This window comes from Acomys minous, assembly GCF_964271855.1.
Source record: "Acomys minous genome assembly, chromosome: 14".
Classification (NCBI taxonomy): Eukaryota; Metazoa; Chordata; class Mammalia; order Rodentia; family Muridae; genus Acomys; species Acomys minous.
In genome coordinates this window covers 88,816,212-88,843,799 of record NC_140496.1, presented here as the reverse complement: position 1 = coordinate 88,843,799, position 27,588 = coordinate 88,816,212, and the positions used below count along the sequence as shown (strand labels likewise).

At 39.8% G+C, this 27,588-nt stretch overlaps 1 protein-coding gene and 1 long non-coding RNA gene across 10 annotated transcripts in view; one reads left to right on the top strand and one right to left on the bottom strand.

Annotated features, from left to right (window-relative positions):
* LOC311583560 overlaps positions 1–7,957 on the bottom strand; it is a 32,471-nt gene extending 24,514 nt beyond the window's left edge. The window contains exon 1 of the long non-coding RNA XR_014774578.1: positions 7,904–7,957. This is a non-coding gene — a long non-coding RNA (uncharacterized lncRNA). The remainder of the gene's footprint in view (positions 1–7,903) is intronic.
* LOC311583559 (uncharacterized protein) overlaps positions 861–27,588 on the top strand; it is an 88,515-nt gene continuing 61,787 nt past the window's right edge. For 6 of the 9 annotated variants that reach the window (XR_014774568.1, XR_014774569.1, XR_014774571.1 and 3 more), the window contains exon 1: positions 861–1,116. Coding sequence is in view for 1 of the 9 variants with exons in the window: in XM_084757282.1 (XP_084613408.1) it covers positions 1,110–1,116 (7 nt within the window). In the remaining 8 variants the exon portion in view is untranslated. Of the gene's footprint in view, positions 1,117–1,958; positions 2,120–6,152; positions 6,918–7,981; positions 9,193–27,588 lie in introns of those variants that run through there. The other 3 variants (XR_014774576.1, XR_014774575.1, XR_014774577.1) reach the window with 3 other exon arrangements.

The window sequence follows — 27,588 nt, the reverse complement described above, 5'->3', positions numbered from 1 at the left end:
CGACCTTAAGATGGGAAGTTCTCCTCTCCCTCTCTCCCTCCCTCCCTCCCTCTCTCTCTCTCTCTCTCTCTCTCTCTCTCTCTCTCTTTCTCTGTCTCTCTCTCTGTCTCTCTCTCTCTCTCTCCCTCTCTCTCTCTCTCTCTGTCTCTCTCTCTCTCTCTCCCTCTCTCTCTCTCTCTCTGTCTCTCTCTCTCTCTCTCTCTCTCTCTCTCTCTCTCTCTCTCTCTGAGCTCCAGTTCACACTTTGCTGCAGCTACTGCGCACTGTTGAAATGTAGTGCAATCAGTGTAGTGTAGTCTATGACGTTGCTCATATATCACAAAGTAGAGGCTCTGCCCTTCTCCTTCATCAGTGAACTGCTCCAGGGGGTGCGGGTGGGGGGTACCTGGTTCTCTATCCCTTTCTCCTAAAGCACAGAAGAATTCCCTCTTTCAGTGCCCAAAGTCAAAACTTTCCTAGAGCATCAGCCGCCATCTCCCCGGGTGTCTTCTGGGATTCCCTTACACCAGTCATTTGTCCTCAGACTTGGATATTTTTAAGCCACTACTTTCTGCACTCTGTCCTCTCCCTTTTGATCTATTCATTTCCTCAACTTTTGACTTATCACCATCCACACAAAGAAAAACTCTTGAATCACTTTAGATTCTTACTCAGGCTGCAAATTGCCTTGTAAAAATAATTATCTGTTTACATGACAGTTCTCAACCAGTCCAGCAGTTGTGAATTGTCATCACAGGTCCCTTGAGAATTGGATTAAAATAATAATGGAATTTCTCTCTTGATACAAACACACACACACACACACACACACACACACACACACACACACACACCTACTGCAAATAATTCCTAGTTGCTCCCATTGGCCTGGGTGTCCAGAGCTACCCCTTTCCAGACACACTGGAACATTATACTTCCTTGATGACGTGGAAGAAGTGACCGCTTTGGCCAATGAAATGTAAGCGGAAGTGACGGGCCGTGTGTGGAACGCTTTGAGAGCCTGCATGCAGTTTGCAGTGCTTTCTGGTTTCACTCTGTCACTGACACTGCTCCGTCAGCATGTATCCTGAAGTGCTGGTGACAGAGCACCAAACCAGCCTGAGACAGACATGAACAGTGAGTGGCCAATCTAGCTGATTAGAGGGGCTGGGCTGGGCTGGGCTGGGCTGGGCTGAGCTGGGGAGGGTTTGCTACTTCAAAACATCCTTCGTTGTCCTGTTCAACAGCAAGGCCCTGTTAGATATGCATAACCCAATTTGGAAAAAATCCTCCCCTCGAGAGCAGACAAAGTCCTTTTCCATAGCTGTGCTTCTCTCACCTTACGCCTCTACACTTTCTGTTCCCTTTACGGAAAAGGCTTGCAGGTGCTCCTTTCAGTGATTTCATCTACAGCTCTCACTTCCTGTTCTACGTCCTTAGAGAGACCCCACTTACCTTCGTTACTCCTCCTGTTCCAACCCCAAATGCTACCCATGCCATGTCCCATTCCTTTCTTTCACAAACGCCTCACAAGCAATGCTCATATTTCCCTTCTGTCCCTCCAGTTCTGAATTCATCACAATGATTCACAGATAACAAGTAGCATACTGCTTTATCCCAGCATGGACTTTAAGGAATTCATTTGAAACACGGACTGTCGCCTATTAAATGTGATAAAATAGAACTGGGAATGTTCTGAGGCATGGAATATCCCATTTTAAGCTTCTCTAAATTAATACAAGGCTCTGGTTACAAATAGCAAACCAATGTCCAAAGGTCTGGCTGCACATCAAGAACAAACCATTGAACCTTGGTAGTCGCCCTGTGGCCATTGGGAGGTCAACTTGACATTTTGGGTTCTTTTCAGAGAATTGTGGCCAACAGGGCTAACCACCTTTGTCCCCAACCCAGTTAACCAGAGGATTTTGTAACTCAGTGGCATTCAGTTCTGCTTCACTTGTGTAGTGTTCTTTTGCTAGGCATGTGCACCAAGTAGTCCTGATGGCTACGGTGAGAGTGAGTCTTGAAGTCTCAAAAGCCCTGGCTACTTTTCTTCAGAGGATGTCATCAGTGCATAGGTGTTCAACGGATGGACACATCTGGTATCATAAGAGTAGAGAATGTTTATTTAACCTGGCAGGTAAAGATTTAATACAGTTTAGGTAAATATATGTCTCCCAAAATGAACATACAGACATGTGAGCACATGTGTGTATGTCTATAACTAATTGTATGGAGTAAGACAAATAATTATATCTTTTAATGCTAAAAAACAACAACAACAACAAAAACCATAGTGCATGTAGGTGAAAATACCATAGCAGGAACTGCAGCTTACGAAGTCAGTAGATGCTGCAAACATTGCTTTTTACAAAAGCAGCGAACATTAATGAACAATGGGTTCAAAAGATGCCAATTATTTCCCTTCCTTTAATACAAAACTCTACCGTATAAATGAAAGCATGCTGAGTTTCCTACATGAGATTCACAGACGCTGTGACTCATGAGGGTGAATGCTTCTTCAGGTTCCTACGTGCCTTTCGTTTACTTTACCCAAGAGTTCATCCTGAAATACTGCTCTCTGACAGCATTTAGGCAAGGCAAACCTCTATGTTTATTAGAAGAGAATCTTAGGACGAGTCTCTTTAAAGCACTTGGCTCTGTGTCAGCTTGTTTGGCACTAGACCTAGAAGCTTGCGTTGCTAACAAAGCATCTGGTGTACGTGAAGGTGACTATTAAATTCTTTTTGCGTTTGATCTTGCCAATTATGTTTTATAAGACAGAAAAAGGTCTATCAGTCAACTTCAAGATTATAGTTTTAAGGAGACATTATTTTGGAAGATTGATACTGCTTGTCGTTCTAAAAATAAAGGGACCTTGTTATGAAAAGCATAACTCTGGTATACCCATCCGTGTTACAAAGCTCCGCCTCTGGTCGACAATATTATCAGTTAGCTGAAGAATGAATAAGGCAGGATAGTGCTACAGCCTGGAACTTAACTGTCCCTGGAGGGCTTATTGGAAAGGCTTAGTCCAGGGATGGCAGTATTGGGAAGAATTAGAAACCATAGGAACCCCCTAACTCAAGTAAGTGAACAGGAGGTCTTCAAAGCACTAGAGGCATGAACTTGAAGGGAGCTGAGGTTCCCTGGGTCCTGTCCCCTTTCTTTTTAACTTTCTGGCCATGGGGTGACCAGTCTCACTTTAGCATATGCTTCTACCATGTTCTACAGCCTTGCCACAGGCCCAAAGACATGTGGTCAGTGAGCCATCGGCAGAAACCTTCAATATTGTGGACTCTAGTAAACTTTTTCTCTCCAGTATCTGTTATAGTAACAGAAGGCTAGCTAAAACAGAGGGAGAAAGAAAACAGAAAGAGAAAAGTTGGTAGGAGGTTGAGGAAAGAATATAGGATATATTGTGCCAGATCTCTGCACCTTCTTCCTTTATAGTAAATAATCCATAGTGTGATGCCAACAAGCATTCTGTGGGGAGGTTGTCTATGTGTGGGCATGCACATGCACATGTGTATGAATGTGTGCAGATATGCTCGCCCACTGATGTATGGTAGAGGCCAGTGGTTGACATCAAGACATATTCCCCTTCCAAACACACCCACTTGTTTTTTTTGAAACAAGATCTCTCATTGAACTTGTAACTCGCTGGTTCCATCAGACTCATTAATCAAAATGTCCCTAAGCTCTACTTGACTCTGACTCCCAGAATCACAAAGTGCTCAGGATCCAAACTTAGATCCTCAGGGTTAGATACTAAGCGCTTTGCACATTAAGCTAGCTCCTCAGCCTCAAGCTCTCTATGTTTATGTTTTCTCAAGACTATAGTCAATATTATATCTAAGTTAGTATCTCAGATAAGCCAGATTTTCATATTCAATTTGAAGAAGTGGAAGAGCATGAGTCATGGCATTGGGTAAGCAAGGGTTCAAGGCCAGCTTCCGACATTTACTCTCGATCTTGGTCAAGATTCAATGCTTTTGATAGTTGGGTTTTCCACCCATAAAATTAAAAGATATTTATCACACAATAATCTAAATCTTACATGAGTTCTACATTGAAATTATCTTTATAAATGACAGCAAATAATCTCTCAGTTTTAAAATCTAATAAGCACGTAGTTCTATTTGACTTCATTGCAATATCTGGCTCTACAATTTAATAATTCTTCAAGGTGTTTTCCTATTTGGCTTTATGTTGTATCCTTTTCTCTTATTTTCATTCATTCTAGATGTTAATTACTACTCTATTCTCATGGCTTCCACTCTCCCTGGTATTTTTTTATGTTTATGTACATGGGTATTCTGTCTACATGTATGTAGCACATCCACGCCAAGTGCCCACAAAGGCCAGAAGAGGGCAACACATACCCTGGAGCTGGAATGAGATACCATGTGAACACTGATAACTAAACCCAGGTCCTCTGGAGGAACAGCTGGTGCTTTTAACCACTAAGCTGTTTCTCTAGTCACTGTGGTATTAATTAGTTGAATTATGTGACCTTCTCCCTTAAAACTGTCATTTTAATATTTTTAAATCTACTCTCCCTTGCTCCACATGGCTTCAATCATCATATTTATATTGATAGTTGGCATGCGTCTCATTTCCAAGCTTTTGTCCCATGCTTCAAGGCTGCATGTTGCTTTGCCCTGATGGACAACTTCACTGCGTTGCTCTGCCATCCAACCTGTCCACACACATCAATCTAAGATACAACTCTCGAACACCCCAGACTCTTTCTTCTGGTTCCTTCTGCTCACAAAGCAGTTGAACATGGCTTGTTGTTTCCACACCCATTCTCTTTATTTGTGCCAGCGCTTCAGTTAAAACTCTCATGTGTGTGTAGCTAGAATGACATTTGTACTGTTTTAAAAGCGTGTGTTACATTAAAATTTTTTTTAAAAGGAGGAGAGAAGGAGAAGGAAAAAGAATGTTTCTGGCGATGTTCACTAGTCCACGATTTGGAAATCTTTATGAAGTCCTCTAAACTAAGGTGTTGGGTTAGTTATACTTTAACTCCGCCCTGGGAAAATCTCTGAGAAGACCCCGAGATCCTCCCTTTAGGAACTACTTAGAGTTTGTTAATTTCCTTTAGCCACATTTAAAATAAGAATAGAGAGAAGTTTGAAATGTGTAGCTCAGAGAGTCAAAGTTGTTCCAATGTGGTATTTAAGACTTCTTCTTTGAGAGACTTGCTACCCTATGAGCATATACAGGGGGAGGAAATCCCCCTCAGGAACAGTCATAGGGGAGGGGAATAAGGGGAAAATGGGAGGGGGGAAGAATGGGAGGATACAAGGGATGGGATAACCATTGAGATGTAACAAGAATAAATTAATAAAAAAAGGGGGAAAAAAGACTTCTTCTTTGCATTGGATAGTTACTTAATTATCATTAAAGTAGATAATTTTTAATATATTTTAATTGAAATAGAATTGTACTACTTCCTCTCTCTTTCCTTTGGCCAGCCTGTCAAGGTACCCTCCCTCCAGCCTTCCCATGCCTCCCTATATTCTCAAGCTGATAGCCTATTTTTTAAAGTTTTTCTTTATAAATTATTGTTACATATGTATGTGTGTGGTATCTTCATAAATATATAAACCCAAGCTGCAGAGTCCATTTTTGTTGTTTCTGCGTATGTGGTTTCAGGGCCTAGCAAGCTGTTCTAGATAACCAATAAGGGCCTCGCTCCTAGAAGAGGCTAAATCTCCTCTTGGCAGTCATTGGCTGCCTGACATTCTTTGCAGTGTCTTTTCCAGCACAGGTCTCCTGCTCTTTTCAAAAGGCAAAGGACCCTGAGGAATACAAAATGAGAAGGAGCCCAAGAAGTTGCACAGTAATGGTCACACTAAATATGATCATAGAGCAAGGATTCTGCATGCTCCTTATTAACCAACTATCTGCAGCTTCCTAAGATGTGAAGCTCAGGGTTCACTCAGGAAGTCCATGCAAGGTCCCTTAACTAAAAAGGGAACCAGGATGTAAAGAAGAAGGCATATGACCAAAAAACACACACACAAAAAAATCACAGTGTTAATTGCTCCAGCCAGTTAATTACAAGTAACCTTGGGCACACCAGTGAAGGACAAGTGGGAAATTAATCCAATGTACCAGCGAGCATTTACGTTTGAGAGAGATGACAAAACTGGTGTTCCCAGCAGGTTACATCTGTGAGTGGAAGAAACAAGATTTGAACCCCAGGTGCCTAGGTCTAAAGGCCATCCACCACATCAAGTTGCCTCATGAAGTCAAAATCTCTTCTCTGTGTACTCAGATGAGAACTTGGAAGGTTCTTTCCACCAAGCATTCAGCGGTTCTGAATGATGAAGAATATTAATTTTTTTCCTCTGCAGGCCCACATACTATAGTGATGAAATGTGTAAGAATAGTGTGAGATGATCTGTGTTTATGGAACTTTGAGGTCAGCAAGCCCCTTCCCCAGCAGCGTAAATCATAGGTTTCCTCTGTCATTTGAACTTCATGTGAAATCAGCTTTGAGGCCCTTGTAATTTAAGGTATAAATACTTCACTTAAAGAGCTGTGGGGTGTGGTATAAGGAAAGCCTGAGAAAATAAAAGCCTTCATATCCTTAAAGAGTGAAAGTCAGCAGTGTGTTCAATTCACAAAGCCTTATAATCAAGGGCGAATGAGTATGTATGAATTAATCACCAGAAATATTGAGAAATTAGGAAAATATATACTCAAGGACTAGAGAAAAGAATTCTATTTTTGTAGCCCACAGTGAGCTTCCAAACATCTTACATATTACAATCAACCGACAATGTCATCAGAAACAAAAATTGGTGAGATGTGCAGACATAAAAATACATTGTTTAAATACTTGCAATTCATATTATGGACTTCTGTATCCTCATTAAAAGTAAGGTGAAATGTGTCACATGAGCAAACATTTAAAATAAATCACTTGGTAGAAAATGTAAATTACTGATATATGACTGAAATTTTGCTTTAAATATATGTATATATGAATATCAGTGCATTTTCCAAAAGTCAGAGAGAGCACTTACTGATAATGATTGTGCATCAATGTTTAAAATTCTTTTTATTTGTGAGGGTTTTGTAAAATTTTTAGCAAAAGGGTATTCTTTTATTTATCTAAATATATATATTAACTGTAGCATTTAAATATATAATAACAAATCTCCATTAGAAACATGTTATTCAGTACTTCAATGCTAAACTATCTTTTCAACTAATCAAAAATTCTACAAAAAAAATCAAACATTCGTCATAATATAAACTTGCTCATACAGGCCTGATCAATGACCATCTCTGTCCCACAAACCTGAAGTAGAAGTTTGTTTTCCGGTCATTATTTTAATTATCTTTCCAAGTTTAAATCTGGAAACCTAGCAGCCAAAGAATATATATCTGTAAATGAACATTGAAAAAAGCAAGATTAGCTGGGTTGAGGTGGTGTATGCCTCTAATCCCAGCACTTGGAAAGGCAGAGGCAGGCAGATCTCCATGAGTTCCAGGCCAGCCTGGTCAACAGTGTGAGTTCCAAGACAGCCAGGACACAAAGAGACCTGGCCTTTAAAAAATGCAAAACTGAGATAAATATTTATTCTATAAATCCATGTGGATGTCCGAGAACTATCAATGCAATTTGCTTGTTAGGAATGTTTGCTTTGACATGTATTCTTAGTGCTTTTTTTTCTAAATAAAAGCCGCACACAGCACAACCAACCAACAATTGTAATAATACTTGGAGAAAGATGGCAGCACAGGATAAGGTTGTTTTGAATTCTTTTTCCTTCAGGCATTTTTTGAAAATAAGAAAGACCTTTAAAACTCATTAAAAAAAAAACTACTTTACTACTTTAACTCACTGCTCTATTAATAGAATGACTTTAAATAATGCTGAAATGAGACTGCCGGAAATTACCTTGCCAGCACAGAAGTCATTGCAATATCTACCTCAAGTTGATTCTCTGATATTTGTTATCATATTTAATCTTCACAGGTATCTTGCAAAACAGATGTGAGTATCACCTTCAGAGAAAAGGCAAGATGGAGTCAGGTTTAAAGAATGTGAGCGGAAATCACATAGAAAATCCCAGAAATCAGGAGGCAGAGGCAGGTGGATTTCTGTGAGTTTGAGGCCAGCTTGATCCACAGAGTGGGTTCCAGGACAGCCAGGGCTACACAGAGAAACCCTGTCTCAAAAAACAAACAAAAAAGGTAGAAAAATAAAACCAGAATTACAGAATTTGAGCAGGTCACTCTGACTACAGCCCTTTATTCTATCTGTTTAATATGTACACTCAAGTCATGTTTGGGGAACTAGAATCTATGATATGACGTGTTTGCCTTTTCTCATGTCTTACTATCTTTTTTTTTAAGATTTATTTATTTATTATGTGTACAGTATTTTGCCTGCATATACACCTCCACACCAAAAGAGGGCACCAGATCTCACAATAGATGGTTGTGCGCCACCATGTGGTTGCTGGGAATTGAACTCAGGACCTTTGAAATAGAGCAGTCAGTGCTCTTAACCTCTGAGCCATCTCTCCAGCTCCATGTCTTACTATCTTAATCACTGGTCTATTGTTGTGAAGAAACACCATGACCAAGGAAACTCTTAAAGTATTCAACTATGGGCTTGCTTTCAGTTTCAGGGAATTATAGTCCATTATCATCATAGTGAGGAGCATAAAGACATCGAGGTAGTCAGGGTGTTAGAGAAGTATTTGAGAATTTTACATCCTGACTCACAGTTAGTAAACAGAGGGGCAGGGCAGAGACAGAGACTCAGCCTGCTGTGGGTTTTTGAAACCTCAAACACTTCCTCCTTATCCTTCTAATCTTTTCAAGTATTTCTTTCTACTCCCTTGAGACTAAACATTCAAATGTATGAGCCTATTGGGGCCATTCTGTTTCAAACCACCACACTTACCTTTGGAGCACCTTAGAAAATATATCTCCACATATATAATGCTGCCTTCTAAAGTTATTCAAAGCCATAATTCTTTAAAAAAAAAAAAAAGGAGGGGGGGTTTTAGTCATTTGAGAAAACATCCGCAATACAAACTTTTATGTTTTTCCAATGATAATGAATATGTAAACAGCACCATACGTCTTTCTAGCTTGATACACAAATTCACCATGTGGTGAATTTCAAAGGACAGCTCTGTCTCCAAATACAATTTTTAATATATTTTATTAATTTATTCATATTACATCTCAATTGTTATCCCATTCCTTCTATCCTCCCATTCCTCTCTCCTTCCCATTTTCCCCTACTTCCCTCCCCTATGACTGTTCCTGAGGGGGACCTGCTTCCCCTGTATATGCTCATAGGGTATCAAGTCTCTTCTTGGTAGTCTGCTATCCTTCCTCTGAGTGCCACCAGGCCTCTCCATCCAGGGGACGTGGTCAAATATGGGGCACCAGAGTTTATGTGAAAGTCAGACCCCACTCTCCACTCAACTGTGGAGAATGTCCTGTCCATTGGCTAGATCTGGGTAGGAGTCTGAAGATGCATGTATTGTCCTTGGCTGGTGCTATAGTTTGGGCAGGACCCCTGGGCCCAGATCTGCCCATCAGAAACCAAGTACAATTTTTTAAAATTCTTTGCCCCGCTATTCTAATTATTCCCATGATGTTTATTCTGCTCCATAAAAGCTGTTTGTATCTTGCTTAATAGACTGAAAACTAAACATTTCCTTGTAAGCTGCATGTATCCATAGCAACTGTCCTCAGGCACTGCCTTGAAGAGGCTCCGTGTTCCTATGAGGTGATGAGTGGTGGAGAACTGATAAGACCTGAAAGCCTCTCCTCAGTGCCTCCCACACCTGGTCATCTCTGTGCTGTGTCCTTGCTCTTTGGATTCACTCACACAGCCACTTCAATTGTCAAACTGCTTATCAGATGCTGCAGTGCAGACCTTCCCTTGATGCACTGACCTCTCCACCAACAAGCATTTTACCTAGTCAGATACTGATATAATCTTCACCGCACATGAATGTTTTGTTGTCATCTCACTTGGTTTAAATGATCCCAATCAATCCTCAGGTTTTAATAACCATTTAAAAAAAGAAGAATATCTGTCCTGCTGTGTTTTTAATGAATAGAATCAGTGGCATAGACTGAGTGGCTCCCACATTTTCCTTACAGTTTTGAAAGCTGAAAGTCCAAGATCAGTGTGACAGCATAGTTTGGTGTTGTAAGAGCCTTTTCACAGTGTTATAGCTTGTGGTGTCCTCACGTGGCAAGGAAGAGAGGGAAATGCATACTTCTTACAATACATTCATCCCTTCCTAGAATGTTCATCCCTGAAGGTTTAGTTACATTTCAAAGGTCCTTTCTTCAAATATTATTATATAGGAGGTTAGAGTTATAACATACAAATTTGGGGTAGACACAAATACTCAGTCTATAAGTATATCATATGCCATTTGCAAACACATACATGCAAATTTCATGGAAAACACAAACTCCTAAGAAATAGTTGCATTCCAATGGTGGTCAAACCGAAAGCATGAACTCATGGAGCTCTAGTGTGGCACAGCTCAAAAGGGAACCAGTCTTCCAGACTCTTTTGTGCCCAGTACCCACTGTTGTTACCTTACCCAGTAATTTTGTGACAGTTATCCTTCAAGAATACAGATGATACAGTGATTTTTTTATCTGCTTAAAGACAGGGATGTTTCACCAATGCCTTTATGTATGGTTTGCTTTCTACTCCCTTGTGAAGCAAATAGGGGCATTTTATGCATAAAGAATGAATCACCTGAAAAAGACAGGAATACTTTGAAGAAATCAAGACACAACCTCCGGCTATAATAGCTAAACTGGTATTCTAGTGTTTAAAAAATAGTCATAATTCTTGGCCATACCACACAGAGAGCCTTTCAGCTTCACCCCCAAGACATTTAGAGGCAGGGCATTTTTTAAAAATCAAACTAACACAGAAGAAATGAAGATAAGTTATAAACTTATAAAGATAAGTTGAAAACTTTGAACTCCAAGGAGTGGCAACCTAAATTTAAAGTAATAGTCCAATTCCTCATAGGTTCATGACAAGAGAGAGAGCAGCAATGCAAAACACACATATGAAAGAAAGTAGTAGCAGGAAAAACAGCCATGGATGGGTTTGATACCCAAACACTTCCTGTTGAGGTATGGGTATCTAGTGGGCTCCTGGAAGATGAAGAACCCCACGACACTAAACAGCACAGGGACATGCACTCTTTTAATTTAATTTGGAAAAATAAGTGTCATGTAACTATTTACTGTCACCCTTTCCTTATGTCTCTATGTGTTTTATGTTATCTTTAATGGGTGTGTATGGCTGTTTTTAACTTAAAGTTTATATTGCTTGTTAACAAAATAAAGTATTCATTAGAAGAATATAACCTTACCTATGAATTGGTTTTGTCACAAACTGATAATTTAAAATTACTAATACTTTCAGGCTAAAAAGGTATAGAAATTTTTCTCACTGCAATTGAATAAATGAGAAATTACCACTGTATGCAGAGAAATATAAACCAATACTGCCCAGGAGCTACCAGCCCAACATGTTGGCATTGCCTCATCTGCTATAAACATGACTAAAACATGAACTATTCATTAGCTGTCTCTCTGTTAGTTCAATGACAACTCCAATTTGAATTATTTCTAAAGATTTCTCCCTAAAACATCAACACTAACAGCAACACTATCCTTTCTCCTCTTGCCTTGGGCCACAATAAATCTTCTCACCAAATATTTTCTAAGTATTAAATAAAACAACTTTAGCTTTATACTTTATCATCTTGTCTAAATTGCTTAAACTAAAGTCTAAGTAAATGCTGTATAAGTCTTAAATTTCTCTACTTTTCCCCCACATTGAGTATAGAGGAGGCATATGTGTATATAGTTATTTATTCAACTTTATATATATATTTTATATTTATATTTTATTAAAATATTTATATTTATTGTAATGATTTATTTTGATTTTTAATATTTGTTCACTTTATATCCTGATTGTAGCCCCCTCCTCCGCCTCCCAGTCCCATCCTCTCTCCCTTAAACGCCTCCCCCATCTCCTAGTCCTCAGAAAGGGGGAGCTTTCCTCCTCTAACATCTCAGCTCAGCCTACCAAGTCCCATCTGGACTGTCTGTATCACACAAGGCCATCCCACTAGAAGCAAGCGATCCACTAGTGGGCACCAGAGTCCATGTCAGAAGTAGCCCCTACTTCCCCATATTATGGAACCCACAAGGAGACTGTGCTGCCTATCTGCTATATCTGAGCAGAGGGTCTAGGTCCTCACCATGCATGGTCCTTGGTTAATGCATCAGTCTCGGCAGCATTCCCCCTCCTCCACCCAGATTTGTTGGCTCCATTGGTCTCCCAATGGAACTCCTCTACCCTCCAGGTCCTTCTATCCCCAACTCTTCCATAAGACTCCCTGCACTCCACCCCAAAATTTGGCTGTGGGTCTCAGCATCTGCTTTGATCCCCTGCTGGGTGGAGTCTTTCAGAGGACCTCTATGGTAGGCTACTGTCCTGTTCCTTCTCTTCAGCTGCTTCAGGTGTCTATTCTGTTTGTCCTTCTGAATGAGAATTAAGCATTCTCCCTAGGGTCCTCCTTGTTATTTAGCTTCTTTAGGTCTGTATATTGTAGTATGGTTATCCTGTATTATGGGATAATATCCGCTTCTCTCTCTCTCTCTCTCTCTCTCTCTCTCTCTCTCTCTCTCTCTCTGTCTCTCTCTGTCTCTCTCTGTCTCTCTCTCTCTCTGTCTCTCTCTGTCTCTGTCTCTCTCTCTCTCTCTCTCTCTCTCTCTCTCTCTCTCTCTCTCTCTCCCTCTCTCTCTTCGTGTGTGTGTGTGTGTGTGTGTATTTCCCCTTTGGGTCTTTGTTTCTGAAGGAACTTGGGTTACATGAAACTCCCATAGATAAATACATTTGCTTTCTTATATTGATCTGTCTCTGACTATAGGTCCTGAGCCATGGGACTCAAGATATAAAATAAAGTACATTTTTTTCTCTTTCCCTGTAGTACAGGTGTGCTGAACACCAAGATATAGCAATCCTACTCTTATGTATCTCATTTGTGATTTTGACCAGATCTAATAATACAGGGCATGAATGTCCACAGAGAAATAAGACTAGACCATGAACTTGCATTTACAATGTGAAAGCAATGTGCTAACAATAGTTGAGCGGCAGGACTATGTGCTGCATGAAGGACTATAGCTCTAAGTATTTACTGACCTTCCCTGAAGGACAGACAGCCTAGGCCTGTACCAGACCTGCTTTGCTCTTCACTGACCTCTTATACCCTGTCACTCACAAAAGGTACGTTTTAGTCCACTAAAAGCTAAATGTTTAGCCTTACATGAGAAATAACAGAACAATCATAGAGACATGCTGAGTCGGTATATAGACTATGTTTCAAATAACACAGTCAGTTTTATCCTAACTAATGATTTCTATTAACCTCTTCTTTTTTTGGAGAATAACAAAATGTGTGAATGGCAACAAAATGTGTGAATTAACAAGGAGAAGGAAAATATAATGCTATTATATTTTCAAAGGAAAAAAAAATCTTATTTCTGAACAGCCTCTAGCACAAATACTCTATCTCTGAATTGGGTAAATGACTGGTTGACATGAGATGGGAGAACAGGGAGTTGACTGAGGCCATCTCTCATAGATGTGTAACTATCAAGGATGAGTCATCTAGACATCAGTGATAGGAAAAAGTAATGTCATGCATGTGGCTATCCAGTCACCTATAGCTATGAACCTAGATTCTCTTTCTTGTGCAATGGTCTTTGTCACTGCCCAATAGGGAATTAAACAATAGCTGTCTGGGTCCAGGCCATCCTACCCATGAAAAACTCATTGGTCATCAATCACATAGCCCAAAAACAGATCTTCAACTCTGGATTTGGACTCTTCTACACTTGTCAAGACCCAATTGTTATCAGATGCAAAGAGGGGTGACATCCTCAGAGGTGGCCACTTAATCCACTGAGAAGCAAATACCAAGTGGTATCCTTCTGCAGTGAAGATAATGTTTCTACTGATGTATGAGATGCTCTTTAAGCTTCCTGGGAGAGAAATGCCTTTATCCCTAGAAATCTGAAAATATTTGACTTTGAGACTAGGTTATCATCCCATTCCCAATGAGCCCCTAACTATGACTTGATCAGGAATGTTTGACAGGGATGCCTTCCACAGAGTATGGGATGGAAACTATCCTCAGTTGGGTTTTGCCTCTTCAGTTAATATTCCACTCTCAGAATGGTGCTGAATTGTGTGCAGTGCCCTGGCCACATGATCTAAAGTATACATACTTACCTACATGTGCTCTAAGTCCAGGGGGAATAGTAAGACCTCATCCCTATCACTAACTAATCCCAGTAGGACACTGAGTAAAACTTTAACTGGAAAAAGAAAAGCACTTAAAACTAAAACCCACCCTATAACCTAATCCAGGATATAAAGATCTCTGTAGAAGAAACATAAAACTCAAGGCACTACCCCTCTTGGAAAATTACTACTTCTATAAGAATGGGTTCCATGAAGAGTGACCTGGACTAGACAACAAGTAAAGAATTAAAAAGAATTAGCATAAGAGATTTCAACAAACTCAAAAATGACACAACTAACCTCCTGAATAGAGTCACTATAGAAATAGCAGCTGGATGAGATAAAGATGTCAACACAATATGTGAACAAGGGAGCAAATCAACACATAGAAATACTGAAAGGATAAGAAAGCAAACCTCGAGGAAGATCCAAGATGGCAGCGAGCAGTATGGACCGTGTTTGGAAGCTCCAGTGAACACTTCAGGAAATTGCACAGATTTCTGAGCCAGGAACACCAAGGTCCCCATACCACAGCAGCAAGAGTGCTCCACGGTTCAGAGGGACCAGGGTGCGGAGGACCTGCGTGCCCCTGCACACGGGAGGAGCGTGGATTTTCTCGAATCGGAGCAGCAGCGGCAGAGACAGCAGCGGCACCAGCGGCGGCTGAGGTTTACAGCTCAGAGCCTTCCGGTGGAGGCAATTGGTGTGGTGGCCGGTAGGAGCTGCTGTGGCAGAGGGAACTCTGGACAGGATTTGGGTCGCGTGGTGCCTTAAGACCCAAACTGGACTCAGCGGACAGTTCAGCCCCAGAGTCCCAGGTTCAGCTCAGTGCGCTGTGCCATGGAGACGCTGGCTCAGCTCAGCAAGCAATTCTGCCCGAGGCACTACCTCAGCGCAGCCACAGCTCCCCTGCTGTGACGCAGGTTGGGCCAAGCGCTCAGTTCCACCCTAGATGCTAGCTCAGCGAAGCCGCAGCTCTGCTGTGACACAGGCTAGGCAGAGTGCTCAATTCCACCCTAGGCGCTAACTCAGTGCAGCCGCAGTTCTCCAGCTGTGACGCAGGCTGGGCGGAGCACTCAATTCCACCCTAGGTGCTAGCTAACTCAGCGCAGCCACAGTTCTCTTGCTGTGACACAGGCTAGGCGGAGCGAACAGTTCCACCGGAGGCAGTAGCTCAGCTCAGCGAGCAGTTCTGCCCTAGACACTAGCTCAGCTCAGCAGGCAGTTCTGGGGTGCTGACACAGGCTGAGGTCAGCACGCAGATTCAGCCCAGAGGCCATAGCTGGACTTGCTGGGCACATTGGGCCCAGAGACTCTAGCTGGGCTGTGCGCACAGGCTTGGCGGCCCTAAGACTCTGGCTGGACTATCCACACAGTTTAGGCCCAGAGTCCTGGGCTGATCTCAGCGCTCAGTGTGAGTCCAGAGTCCCTGGCTGAGCTCGGTGCACAAATCCGCCCTGGAGACTCGGGTAGAGCTCAACGTGCAGTTTGGGGCCAGAGTCCCTAACTGTGCTTGGCAGACAGTTGGGCCCAGAGACTCTAGCTGAGCTTTTGGCATAGTCCCGGCTCTAAGACTCTGGTTGGACACAGTGTGCAGTTTGAATCCAGAATTCCTGGCTGAGCTTGGTGGATGTTTCGGCCCTGAGTCAATAACTTACCACAGCACACACTTTGGGCCAAAAGCCCCTAGCAGAGCTTGGTGCGCAGTCCAAGCCCAAAAAGTCTGGCTGGACCCGGTGTGCATTTTGGACCCAGAATCCCTAGCTGAGCTCAGCAGATGGTTCAGGCCCTGGGAATCTAGCTGAGCTTGACGCTTGCTTTGGGCCCAGTATCCCTGGCGGGACTTGGCAGGGGACCCAGAAGGCTGTGGATTCCTTGGCCTGACCCAACACTCATTCAGAGACCCAGAAGGATTGCAGGGCCCACAGAACAGAAGAGCTGAGGATCACTGGCTATGAGAGCCCAAAACGACAGGGCTAACCTCCTGCCATCCACACCAGTGAAGCATCAGAGCATCCAGCCTACAGAAATCATGAGAAAACAAGTGAATCTATCATCAGACTCCCTCCCTCCAACTCTGGAAGCTACCCAACAAAAACAAAGCTGGCAAGATGTCTAAAGGTCAGCGTAAAAGCAAATGCAAAAAAAAACCCAAAACAACATGGCATCTCCAGTTTCCAGCTATCCCAAAGAAAACAACCCAGAGAACTCAAATACAACGGAAATACAAGAAAATGACCTCAAATCTTGGTTACGAGGATGATAATGTAGGAAACAAATAAAATTCGTAATGAATGCAGGAAGACACAGCCAAACAGGTGAGAGACATAAAAGAAGCACATAGAGTGGAACTGGAAAATTTTCAGGAAAATACAAACAACCAGATGAAAGAAAGAAATAAAACGGTTCAAGCTCTGAAGACCTATAAAGTGGCAATGGAAGAAACTCAGGAATATACAAAAAATAGGATGAAAGAAATAAATAATCAGTTCAAGATCTGAAGATGAAAATGGAGTAAATGATAAACACACAGACAGAAGAAAAACGAGAATGTGAGACCTCAGAGAAGAAGGTGAGCAACACAGAGGTGAGCTTTTCTAACAGAATCCAAGAGATGGAAGAACGAATCTCAGGTCTAGAAGATACAATCACAGATCTTGAAGCAACCATTAAAGAAAATGCCAAATCTGGAAAACTCCTGACACAAAACATCCAAGAAATTAAGGACACCATGAAAAGAAGAAATCTGAGGATAATAGGCATTGAAGAAAGAGAAGATATCAGACTCCAAGGCCCAGAAACTATTCTCAACAAAATCACAGAAGAAAATTTCCCCAATCTAAAGAAAGAGATGCCTATAAACATACAAGAGGCCTACAGAACACCAAATAGAATTGACCAGAAAAGGAAAACTGCCCGTCACATAATAATCAAAACACAAAACATACAGAACAAAGAAAAAATATTAAAAGCTGCAAGGGAAAAGGGCCAAATAACATTTAATGGCAAAACTGTCAGAATTACACCCGACTTCTCAGCAGAGACCATCAAAGCCAGAAAGGCCTGGACAGAGATCCTGCAAACCCTAAGAGACCACAGATGCCAGGCCAGACTACTTTACCCAGCAAAACTATCAATAACCATTGATGGAGAAAACAAAATATTCCATGACAAAACCAAATTCAAACAGTACCTATCCACAAATCCAGCTTTACAGAAGGTACTAGAAGGAAAACTCCATCCCAAAGGGTCAAGCTACAACCAAAACTACTCAGGAAATAGATAACTATACCATGGCAAAAACACAACTACACAAATGCTCGACTGGAACCAACATCAAAATTAAGACTCTTAATAGTAACTGGTCGTTAATATCTCTCAACATCAATGGTCTCAATTCTCCAATAAAAAGACACAGACTAACTGAATGGGTGCATAAACAGGATCCAACATTCATCTGCATTCAAGAAACACATCTCACCCATAATGATAGGCATTACCTCAGGATAAAAGGTTGGAAAAAATATTCCAAGCAAATGGTCACAAGAAGCAAGCAGGCATAGCCATTTTAATATCGAACAAAATAGACTTTCAACCAAGATTAATCAAAAGGGATGAGGACGGACACTTCATACTCATCAAAGGTAAAGTCAACCAAGATGACATCACAATTCTGAACATTTATGCTCCCAATACAAGGGCACCCACATTTGTAAAAGATCTGCTAAAAAGACTTAAACCACACATCGATCCCCACCCAATAATAGTGGGAGACTTCAACACCCCACTCTCACTGAAGGACAAGTCATTGAAACAGAAACTAAGCCGAGAAATAACATCATTAACCAATGCCATGGGTCAAATGGATCTAACAGATATCTATAGAACCTTTCACCCAAACAAGAAAGAATATACCTTCTTCTCTGCACCCCATGGAACCTTCTCCAAAATTGATCACATCGTAGTTCACAAAGAAAGCCTCAACAGATACAAGAGGATTGAAATAATACCTTGTATCCTATCAGATCATCATGAGCTTAGGCTGCAATTCAACAACAACAGAAATAACAAAAACCCTACTCGTATGGGGAAACTAAACAACTCTCTGCTAAATGACACCTGGGTCAGGGAAGAAATAAAGAAAGAAATCAAGGAGTTTCTGAAATTCAATGAAAATGAAGGAACAACATACCCAAATTTGTGGGATACATTAAAAGCAGTGCTAAGAGGAAAATTCATAGCACTAAGTGCCTTTAAAAAGAAATTGGAAACATCGCACATAAACACCTTAATGACACAACTGGAAGCCCTAGAAAAAAAAGAAGCAGAAACACCCAAAAGGAGTAGACGTCTGGAAATAATCAAACTCAGGGGTGAAATTAACAAATTAGAAACTAAGAAAACAGTCCAAAGAATCAACAAAACCAAGAGCTGGTTCTTTGAGAAAGTCAACAAGATAGACAGACCATTAGCCAAACTAACTAAAAGGCAGAGAGACAGTATTGAAATCAACAAAATCAGAAATGAAAAGGGAGACATACCAACAGACACTGAAGAAATACAAAGAATCATAAGATCCTACTTTGAAGGCATATATGCCACAAAATTTGAAAATCTAAGGGAAATGGACTATTTTCTTGATCAGTTTCACTTGCCAAAGTTCAGTGAAGAACAGATAAACAAGCTAAATAGTCCCATTTCCCCTACAGAAATAGAAGCAATCATTGATAGTCTCCCAACGAAAAAAAAGCCCAGGGCCAGATGGTTTCAGTGCAGAATTCTACCAGACCTTCAAGGGCAAGCTAATACCGATACTTTTCAAGCTACTCCAAAAGATAGAAAGGGATGGAACATTACCAAATTCATTCTATGAGGCCATAGTCTCATTGATACCTAAACCTCACAAAGACCCAACAAAGAAAGAGAATTTCAGACCAATTTTTCTTATGAACATCGATGCAAAAATACTAAATAAAATACTTGCAAAACAAATAGAAGAACACATCAAAGATATCATTCATCATGACCAAGTAGGCTTCATTCCAGGCATGCAGGGATGGTTTAATATACAGAAATCCATCAATGTAATCCACCATATAAACAAACTGAAAATAAAAAACCACATGATCATCTCTTTAGATGCAGAGAAAGCATTTGATAAAATCCAACACCCATTCATGTTTAAAGTTTTAGAGAGATCGGGGATACAAGGCACTTTCCTCAACATAATAAAGGCTATATACAGCAAGCCAATAGCCAAAATCAAAGTAAATGGTGAGATACTCAAGGAAATTCCTCTAAAATCGGGAACAAGGCAAGGCTGCCCACTCTCTCCATGTCTCTTCAATATAGTACTTGAAGTTCTAGCCAGAGCAATAAGACAACAAAAGGAGATCAACGGTATCCAAGTGGGAAAGGAGGAAGTCAAATTATCCCTATTTGCAGATGATATGATAGTCTACATAAGTGACCCTCAAAATTTCACCAGAGAACTCCTACAGCTGATAAACACCTTCAGCAAATTGACTGGATACAAAATTAACTCAAAAAAGTCTATAGCCTTCCTATACACAAATGACAAGCTTGCAGAGGAAGAAATTAGGAAAGCCACACCCTTCACATTAGCCACAAGCAATATAAAATATTTAGGAGTTATTCTAACTAAGCAAGTGAAGGACTTGTTTGAAAAAAAATTCAAAACTCTGAAGAAAGAGATTGAAGATGACATGAGAAGATGGAATGATCTTCCTTGCTCATGGATCGGGAGAATTAACATAGTAAAAATGGCCATCCTACCAAAAGCAATCTACAGATTCAATGCAATCCCTATCAAAATACCTACACAATTTTTAAAGACATTGAAAGTTCAATTCTGAACTTCATATGGAAAAACAAAAAACCCAGAATAGCTAAAACAATCTTGTACAATAAAAGGTGCTCCGGAGGAATCTCCATACCTAATCTCAAACTGTACTATAAAGCAATAGTAATTAAAACAGCATGGTACTGGCACAGCAACAGGCTGGTTGATCAGTGGAATCGAATCGAAGACCCAGATATGAATCCACACACATATGGCCACTTGATTTTTGACAAAGATGCCAAATCCATTCAATGGAAAAAGAATATCATCTTCAACAAATGGTGCTGGTCTAACTGGAGGTCGATGTGTAAAAAAATGCAACTGGACCCATATTTGTCACCTTGCACAAAACTCAAATCCAAGTGGATTAAAGAACTCAACATAAAACCAGAGACACTAAGTCACTTAGAAGAAAAAGTGGGGAAGAGCCTGGAACACATTGGCAAAGGAGACAACTTCCTGAACAGAACACCAACAGCTCAGGTCTTAAGGTCAACAATTAATAAATGGGACCTCATGAGGCTGAGAAGCTTCTGTAAGGCAGGAGACACTGTCAAGAGAACAAAGTGACACCCTACAGACTGGGAAAAGATCTTCACCAAACCTACATCTGACAAAGGTCTAATATCCAAAATATATAAAGAACTCAAGAAATTAAACACCACCAAACCAGCCGGGCGTGGTGGCGCATGCCTTTAATCCCAGCACTCAGGAGGCAGAGGCAGGCGGATCGCTGTGAGTTCGAGGCCAGCCTGTTCTACAAAGTGAGTCCAAGATGACCAAGGCTACACAGAGAAACCCTGTCTCGGAAAAAAAAGAAGAAGAAGAAGAAGAAGAAGAAGAAGAAGAAGAAGAAGAAGAAGAAGAAGAAGAAGAAGAAGAAGAAGAAGAAGCAGCAGCAGCAGCAGCAAAGCTTGCACTAACATCATTTGTTCAAAATAAAATAAAATAAATAAATAAACACCACCAAACCAAATAACCCAATTGAGAAATGGGGCTTGGAACTAAACAGAGAATTCTCAACAGAGGAATATCAAATGGCTGAGAAACACTTAAAGAAACGCTCAACCTCCTTAATCATCAGGGAAATGCAAATCAAAACAACTCTGAGATTCCATCTTACACCCATCAGAATGGCTAAGATCAAAAATTCAAGCGACACCACATGCTGGCGAGGATGTGGGGAGAGAGGAACACTCCTTCATTGCTGGTGGGAATGCAAACTAGTACAGCCACTTTGGAAATCTATCTGGTGCTATCTTAGAAAAATGGGAATAGGGCTTCCTCAAGACCCAGCTATTCCACTCCTTGGAATATATCCAGAAGATGCTCCAGCACACAACAAGAAAACATGCTCAACCATGTTCATAGCAGCCTTATTCATAATAGCCAGAACATGGAAACAGCCTAAGTGTCCATCAATAGAAGAATGGATAAAGAAACTGTGGTACATATACACTATGGAATACTACTCAGCTATAAAAAATAAGGAATTCCTGAAATTTGTGGATAAGTGGATTGAGCTAGAAATGATCATAATGAGTGAGTTAACCCAGAATCAGAAAGACTCAAATGGTATATACTCACTAATATCTGCATACTAGCCCAAGGGGCATGTCCCACGAAAGTCTTCACTTACCAGGAGGGGAGGACATCCTAATGGGACTCTAGATGAGAGAAGCATGGGAGAATAGCAAAGTAGAAGGATCCAGAGGGTCTCAGAAACCCACAAGTAGGGCATTATGATAGGCAGATTTGGGCACAGGGGTCCCGCTCAAACTAAGGCACCAGCCAAAGACAATAAAGGCAGTAAACTTTAAACCCCTACCCAGATCTAGCCAATGGACAGAACATTCTCCACAGTTGAGTGGAGAGTGGGATATGACTTTCTCACATACTCTGGTGCCTCACATTTGACCATGTCCTCTGGAGGGGGAGACCTGGTGGCACTCAGAGGAAGGACAGCAGGTTACCAAGAAGAGACTTGATACCCTATGAGCATATACAGGGGGAGGAGGTCCCCCTCAGGAACAGTCATAGGGTAGGGGAATAAGGGGAAAATTGGAGAAAGGGAAGAATGGGAGGATACAAGGGATGGGATAACCATTGAGATGTAACAAGAATAAATTAATAATAAAAAATAAAAATTTAAAAAAGAATGCAAACCTCACTCCATCAGGTACAAATCTCAGTGGAAATAAGGAGAATCTGCAATAAGGTGTGATATCAGGACCTGAAGACAAATCTACATGAATTAAAATGCTCGCACAACAAAGACACAATAATGATAAAGTATAAATAAAACATAGAAGATTTACAAGACACCATTATAAGACCAAGTATGTGGATCATGGACATAGAAAGGGAGAAAAAGTATAAGATAAAAAAGTATATTCAATAAAAACAGCAAAACATCCATATCTAGATAAAGAGATGGCTGTGCAGATACTGGAAGCATTTAGAATGCCAAACAGATAAATACACGGGGGAAAAGGTACTGAACAAAGAGAGAACCTTGGAAGTCACAGGACAATATTATCAAGTCGCATGAAAGCAAGCCCATTAGATCATAGCAGATTTCTCAACAGAAGCTCTCAAAGAAAAGCATGGAGTGATGTATTTTAAGCTTTGAAACATGGTAATTGCCAAACCAGATTACTATATATACCAAAATGATACATCATAATTGAAAGAGAAAGAAAAACCCTGTGATAAACAAAAACTAAAGGAATTTATGACCACTATGCCAGCACTATAGAAAAATACCAACATACTGAAAAGGGAAATAAATACACCCATGAGGCTATAGGAAAGAATAAACTGTACCATAATACCCTATATGCAAATTACGATTAGAAAAATATCAAACACTATAAAAACAGCAAAAATGTTAGGAATTAACAATAATCATCAATAATAATTCTGAATGTTAAAATGGCCCTAGTACCCTCAATCAAATGGCACAGACTAGCAGAATCAATGTATTTGTGACATACAAAACCACAGTTCATTCAAAAGGACAAAATAACCTTAGATAGAAAAAAGGCACTCCAAGGAAATGGAAGTAGAAAAAACAAGACAGTAACAACAGCAATCAAGATGTAGCTATATTAGTATCTGGAAAAATTAGACTTCAAACCAAAATCAGTCAGAAAATACAAAGGCTATTAATTCATAATGACTAAGGTAACATCAGTAAAGCAAATTTCATTACAAAATAAAGACAGGTAAAAGCATTACTATGTGTAAAATTACACACTGACTTCAACACTGTAATAGTGGGTGACTTAAATAGCCCATTTTTACCAAGACATAGATCTTCTAGACCAAAAATCAACAGAGAAATATCAGAGTGACATTATAAATCTAACAGACTTAACAGATTACATAGATGATAGATAGATAGATGATAGATAGATAGATAGATAGATAGATAGATAGATAGATAGATAGATAATATGTTAAAATATGTACACTTTTAAATAATTAGACAGATCCCAAATGAAAAATTTAATAATATATCTCAGTCTTCTAGGAACAAAGAACATGCCCAACCCCAAATCAGGAGATAGAAAGATCAGGGCACAAATCAATGAAAGGGAAAATACAAAGAACAACACAAAGAATCAATGACTCAAATAGTAGGGTCTGTGCAATGACAGACAAAATTTCAAACCCTTAGGTAAATTGAATAAAACATAGAGAAGACCTGAATTAGTGAAATTAGGCATGCAAAGGGAAAACCCGTGAACTTCAGATTACTAAGGAATCATCTGAAAACCTATATTCTAGTAAACAGAAAAATCTAGAAGAAATGGATAAATTTCTAGACATATATGACCTACCAAAATTAAACCAAAAAGAAATGAACAAATAGATCTAAAATATACAACAATATTGAAGTGATTAAAAAGCCCACCAACTTGCAGGGCATAGTGCCACATGCTTTTAATCCCAGCACTCAGGAGGTAGAGGCAGGCAGACCTCTGTGAGTTTGAGGCCAGCCTGGTCTACAAACTGAGTCCAGGACAGCCAGAGCCCTGTTACACCGAGAAACCCTGTCTTGAAAAACAAAAAAACAAAACAAAAGTCTCCCTATTAAAATAGCCCAAGCTCAGAGGGATTCACAGACGAATTTGAAAAGAGCTTTATAAAATATTTAATGCCTGTGTCCCATGAACTGTATAATAGAAAGCTAATTCATTGGATGAGTATAGTACTACTCTACCAAAACAAAAACAAAATACCCACACAGCAAAAATTAAACTAGTAACTCTTACTCCCTAATAAAAATAAACACACAAATTTATTTTTTTAAATACTGGTATGGGGCTGGAAGGATGACTCAGTGACTAAGGAATGGCTCTTGTATTAGCTGCACTTCCAGAGAACCTGAGTTTGATTCCCAGCACCCACATAGTGGCTTACAACTATTTATCTAACAGCCTTTTCAGGCCTCCACAGGCACCAGAACACACACGGTGTAGAGGCATAACAGAGGCAAAAATACCAATATGCATAAAATAGGTTAATTTTTAAAATTCTGGTAGCCAGTCATGGTGGTACATGCCTCTAGTCACAATATTTGAGAGGCAAAGCATGTGGATCTTTGTAAGTTTAAGACCATCATGGTCTACATAGAGATTCCAGGCTAGTAAGGGTTACATAGAGAGACTTTGTCTCAAAAATACATACATACATACATACATACATACATACATACATACATACATGCTACTAGCAAACCCATTTCAACAACACAGCTTATTTACTCTAATCAAGTTGGCTGCCTTCCATACATACAAAGATGGATCAATTTGTGCAAATCTATAAATGAAATATTTCAAATGAGCACACTCAAAATCAGAAATCATATGATTCTGTCCATAGATGCAGTTAAAGTCCTATGACAAAGTCTGACATCTCTTCATAATAAAAGCCCTGATGAGAGCAAGAACAGAAAGGATATACCTCAACCTAATGAGGCTACATATGCAAAACTTGTAACAAGCACTATGCTTAATGGGGAGAAATTAAAAGCATTCCCACAGCAATCAGGAGTGTCTTCTTTTTCATCTTTATAATTTTATTGCCTGAAGTCTTAGCTAAAATAAAAGAATAAAATAAAGATGATACAAGTTGGAAAGGAAGATTTTTGAATCACCTCTACTTGCACATGACATGATTCCACATTTAAAAGATTCTAATGATTACATCAAAAAATTTTTCATTTTATCACACTAACAATAAAGTAACAGGATACAAAAGCAGGAGCCTTCTCAATACCAATAATATACATGCTGAGACCAGAGTCCTGGAAATAATCCTACTTACAACACCTTCAAAATAAGATAAAGTGTCTTGAAATAAACCTAACCAAGGAAGTAAAGAACCATTGCAACGGAATTTTGAAAACAATGAAGAAAAAAATTGAAAAAGATACAAGTATATAGAAAGACCACTCACAGTCATAGATTGGCAGAATTAATTTTGTGAAAAACATCTATATTATTGAAAAAATCTCTGAATAGTTGATAAATTTTTCAACAAAATTCCAATGATATTCTCCACAAAACTACAAAAATATAATCCAAAATTCATACAGATGCACAAAAGACTTAGAACAGCCGAAGTTATCCTAAGCAAAACGGGCAATCCTTGAAGTAATGAAAAATTTTATTTCAATACATACTGATGCCAAAAGAGGCAAGCAGATCAAGGAATAGAGTAGAAGCTACAAAAATAAACTCAGGCAGTGAATAGTCACCTGGTTTTTATAAGTCAAAAAATACATATTGAAGAAATGACAGCCATTTCTAAATTGGTATTCTATGTTGAAGCATGATGCTAGATCCATATCACTCACCATGTATAAAAACCAGCACAAAGATAAGCATGTGTCCTGGCTTCATATCTGCTGTTATGATAAAATCCTAAAAAGCCGCACAGGGGAGGAAGGGTTTGTCCGCCTCACAATTCCAGGTTGTAGTCCATTATTTCAGTGATGTCAAGAGCACCCACAGCACCACATCCCCAGTCAACAGGAGACAGAGAGAGACTATGTGCATGGTTCCTACTTACTAGCTTGGGAGGATACAAGGGATGGGATAACAACTGAGATGTAATATGAATAAATTAATAAAATATATTTTTAAAAAAACAAAAAAACAATCAAGACAGTATCCAACAGACATGCCCACAGGCCAGCCTGATCTAGATAATTCCTCTATTCTCAGGTGCTTCTAGGGTTTGTCACATTGGCTGTTAAAACTAACCAGCAAAACATGAAACTCTGAACTGCTAAAAATAAAACATGGGGAAAATACTGCAAACTAAGGTGCAAGCAAGGGTTATCTGCAAACAATAGTTTAGGACAGCTTACAGGTTGAGAGACAAAGCTTTGCCAACTCTTCATCTGCCAGAGGACTAATAGCTAGAGTTTTTTTAAAAACTCAAAACGAAACCAAGAAACCAAATATCCAGTCAAGTTAATGTGTTAAGGACATAAACAGACCATTCTCAAAAGTTGAAGTACAAATAGCCAATAAACATGAAAAAAAAAAAAGTTCAACATTTTTAACTGTCAGTAAAATGCAAACTTTATACCATTTAGTTCTCAGACAGAAGGGCTATCATTAAGAAAACAAATAGCTTAATTTCCAAAGTGGTTGTACAAGTTTGCACTCCCACCAGCAATGGAGGAGTGCTCTCCTTTCTCCACATCCTCGCCAGTGTGTGCTGTCACCTGAGTTTTTTATGCACCAAGATAGAAAAGATGTCTTCTTCAAAGCTGTCAAATACAAATAGCCAAAACACTAAGAATGTAGCATCTATGTAATCCTGATTGTGTTACTGTTCTTCTTGCCATAGGTAATCTATTGTATATAAATGTATATGTACAAAAATAAAATAATTTTAAAAAGAAAACAAATGCCGGTGGGGATGATGCAGAGATAGACTACCTAATATACTGCTGATGTTTATTTCAGTCCTCTTCATAATAGTTAAGTTATGGAATCAGCCCTGGTGTCCATCAACCTGTGAATGGGTAAAGAAAATGTGATATATGTACACAACTGAGTTTTATACGGCCATAAATAGCAAAGTGTATACAACTGAGATGAAGGGCAGTTAACCATCACAAGATAGTTTATTTCGACATCACTTGTACTTCTTTCTGCCAATGGTTCAAGTCATTGTTCCTGTTGGTTTACCTCGGTCTCAGCAATTACACAGGTTTGCTTGTAGATGTGAAAGAGCTATGAAGCCTCTTCCTTCTGCGTAACATGCTTTAATGAAATTGCACATCTTTATCCTTCCCACAGGAAAGGAATATGGGCACGCAATTGTCCTCTTTGCCCAGCATGTGTATGACACTTTCTATGCCATA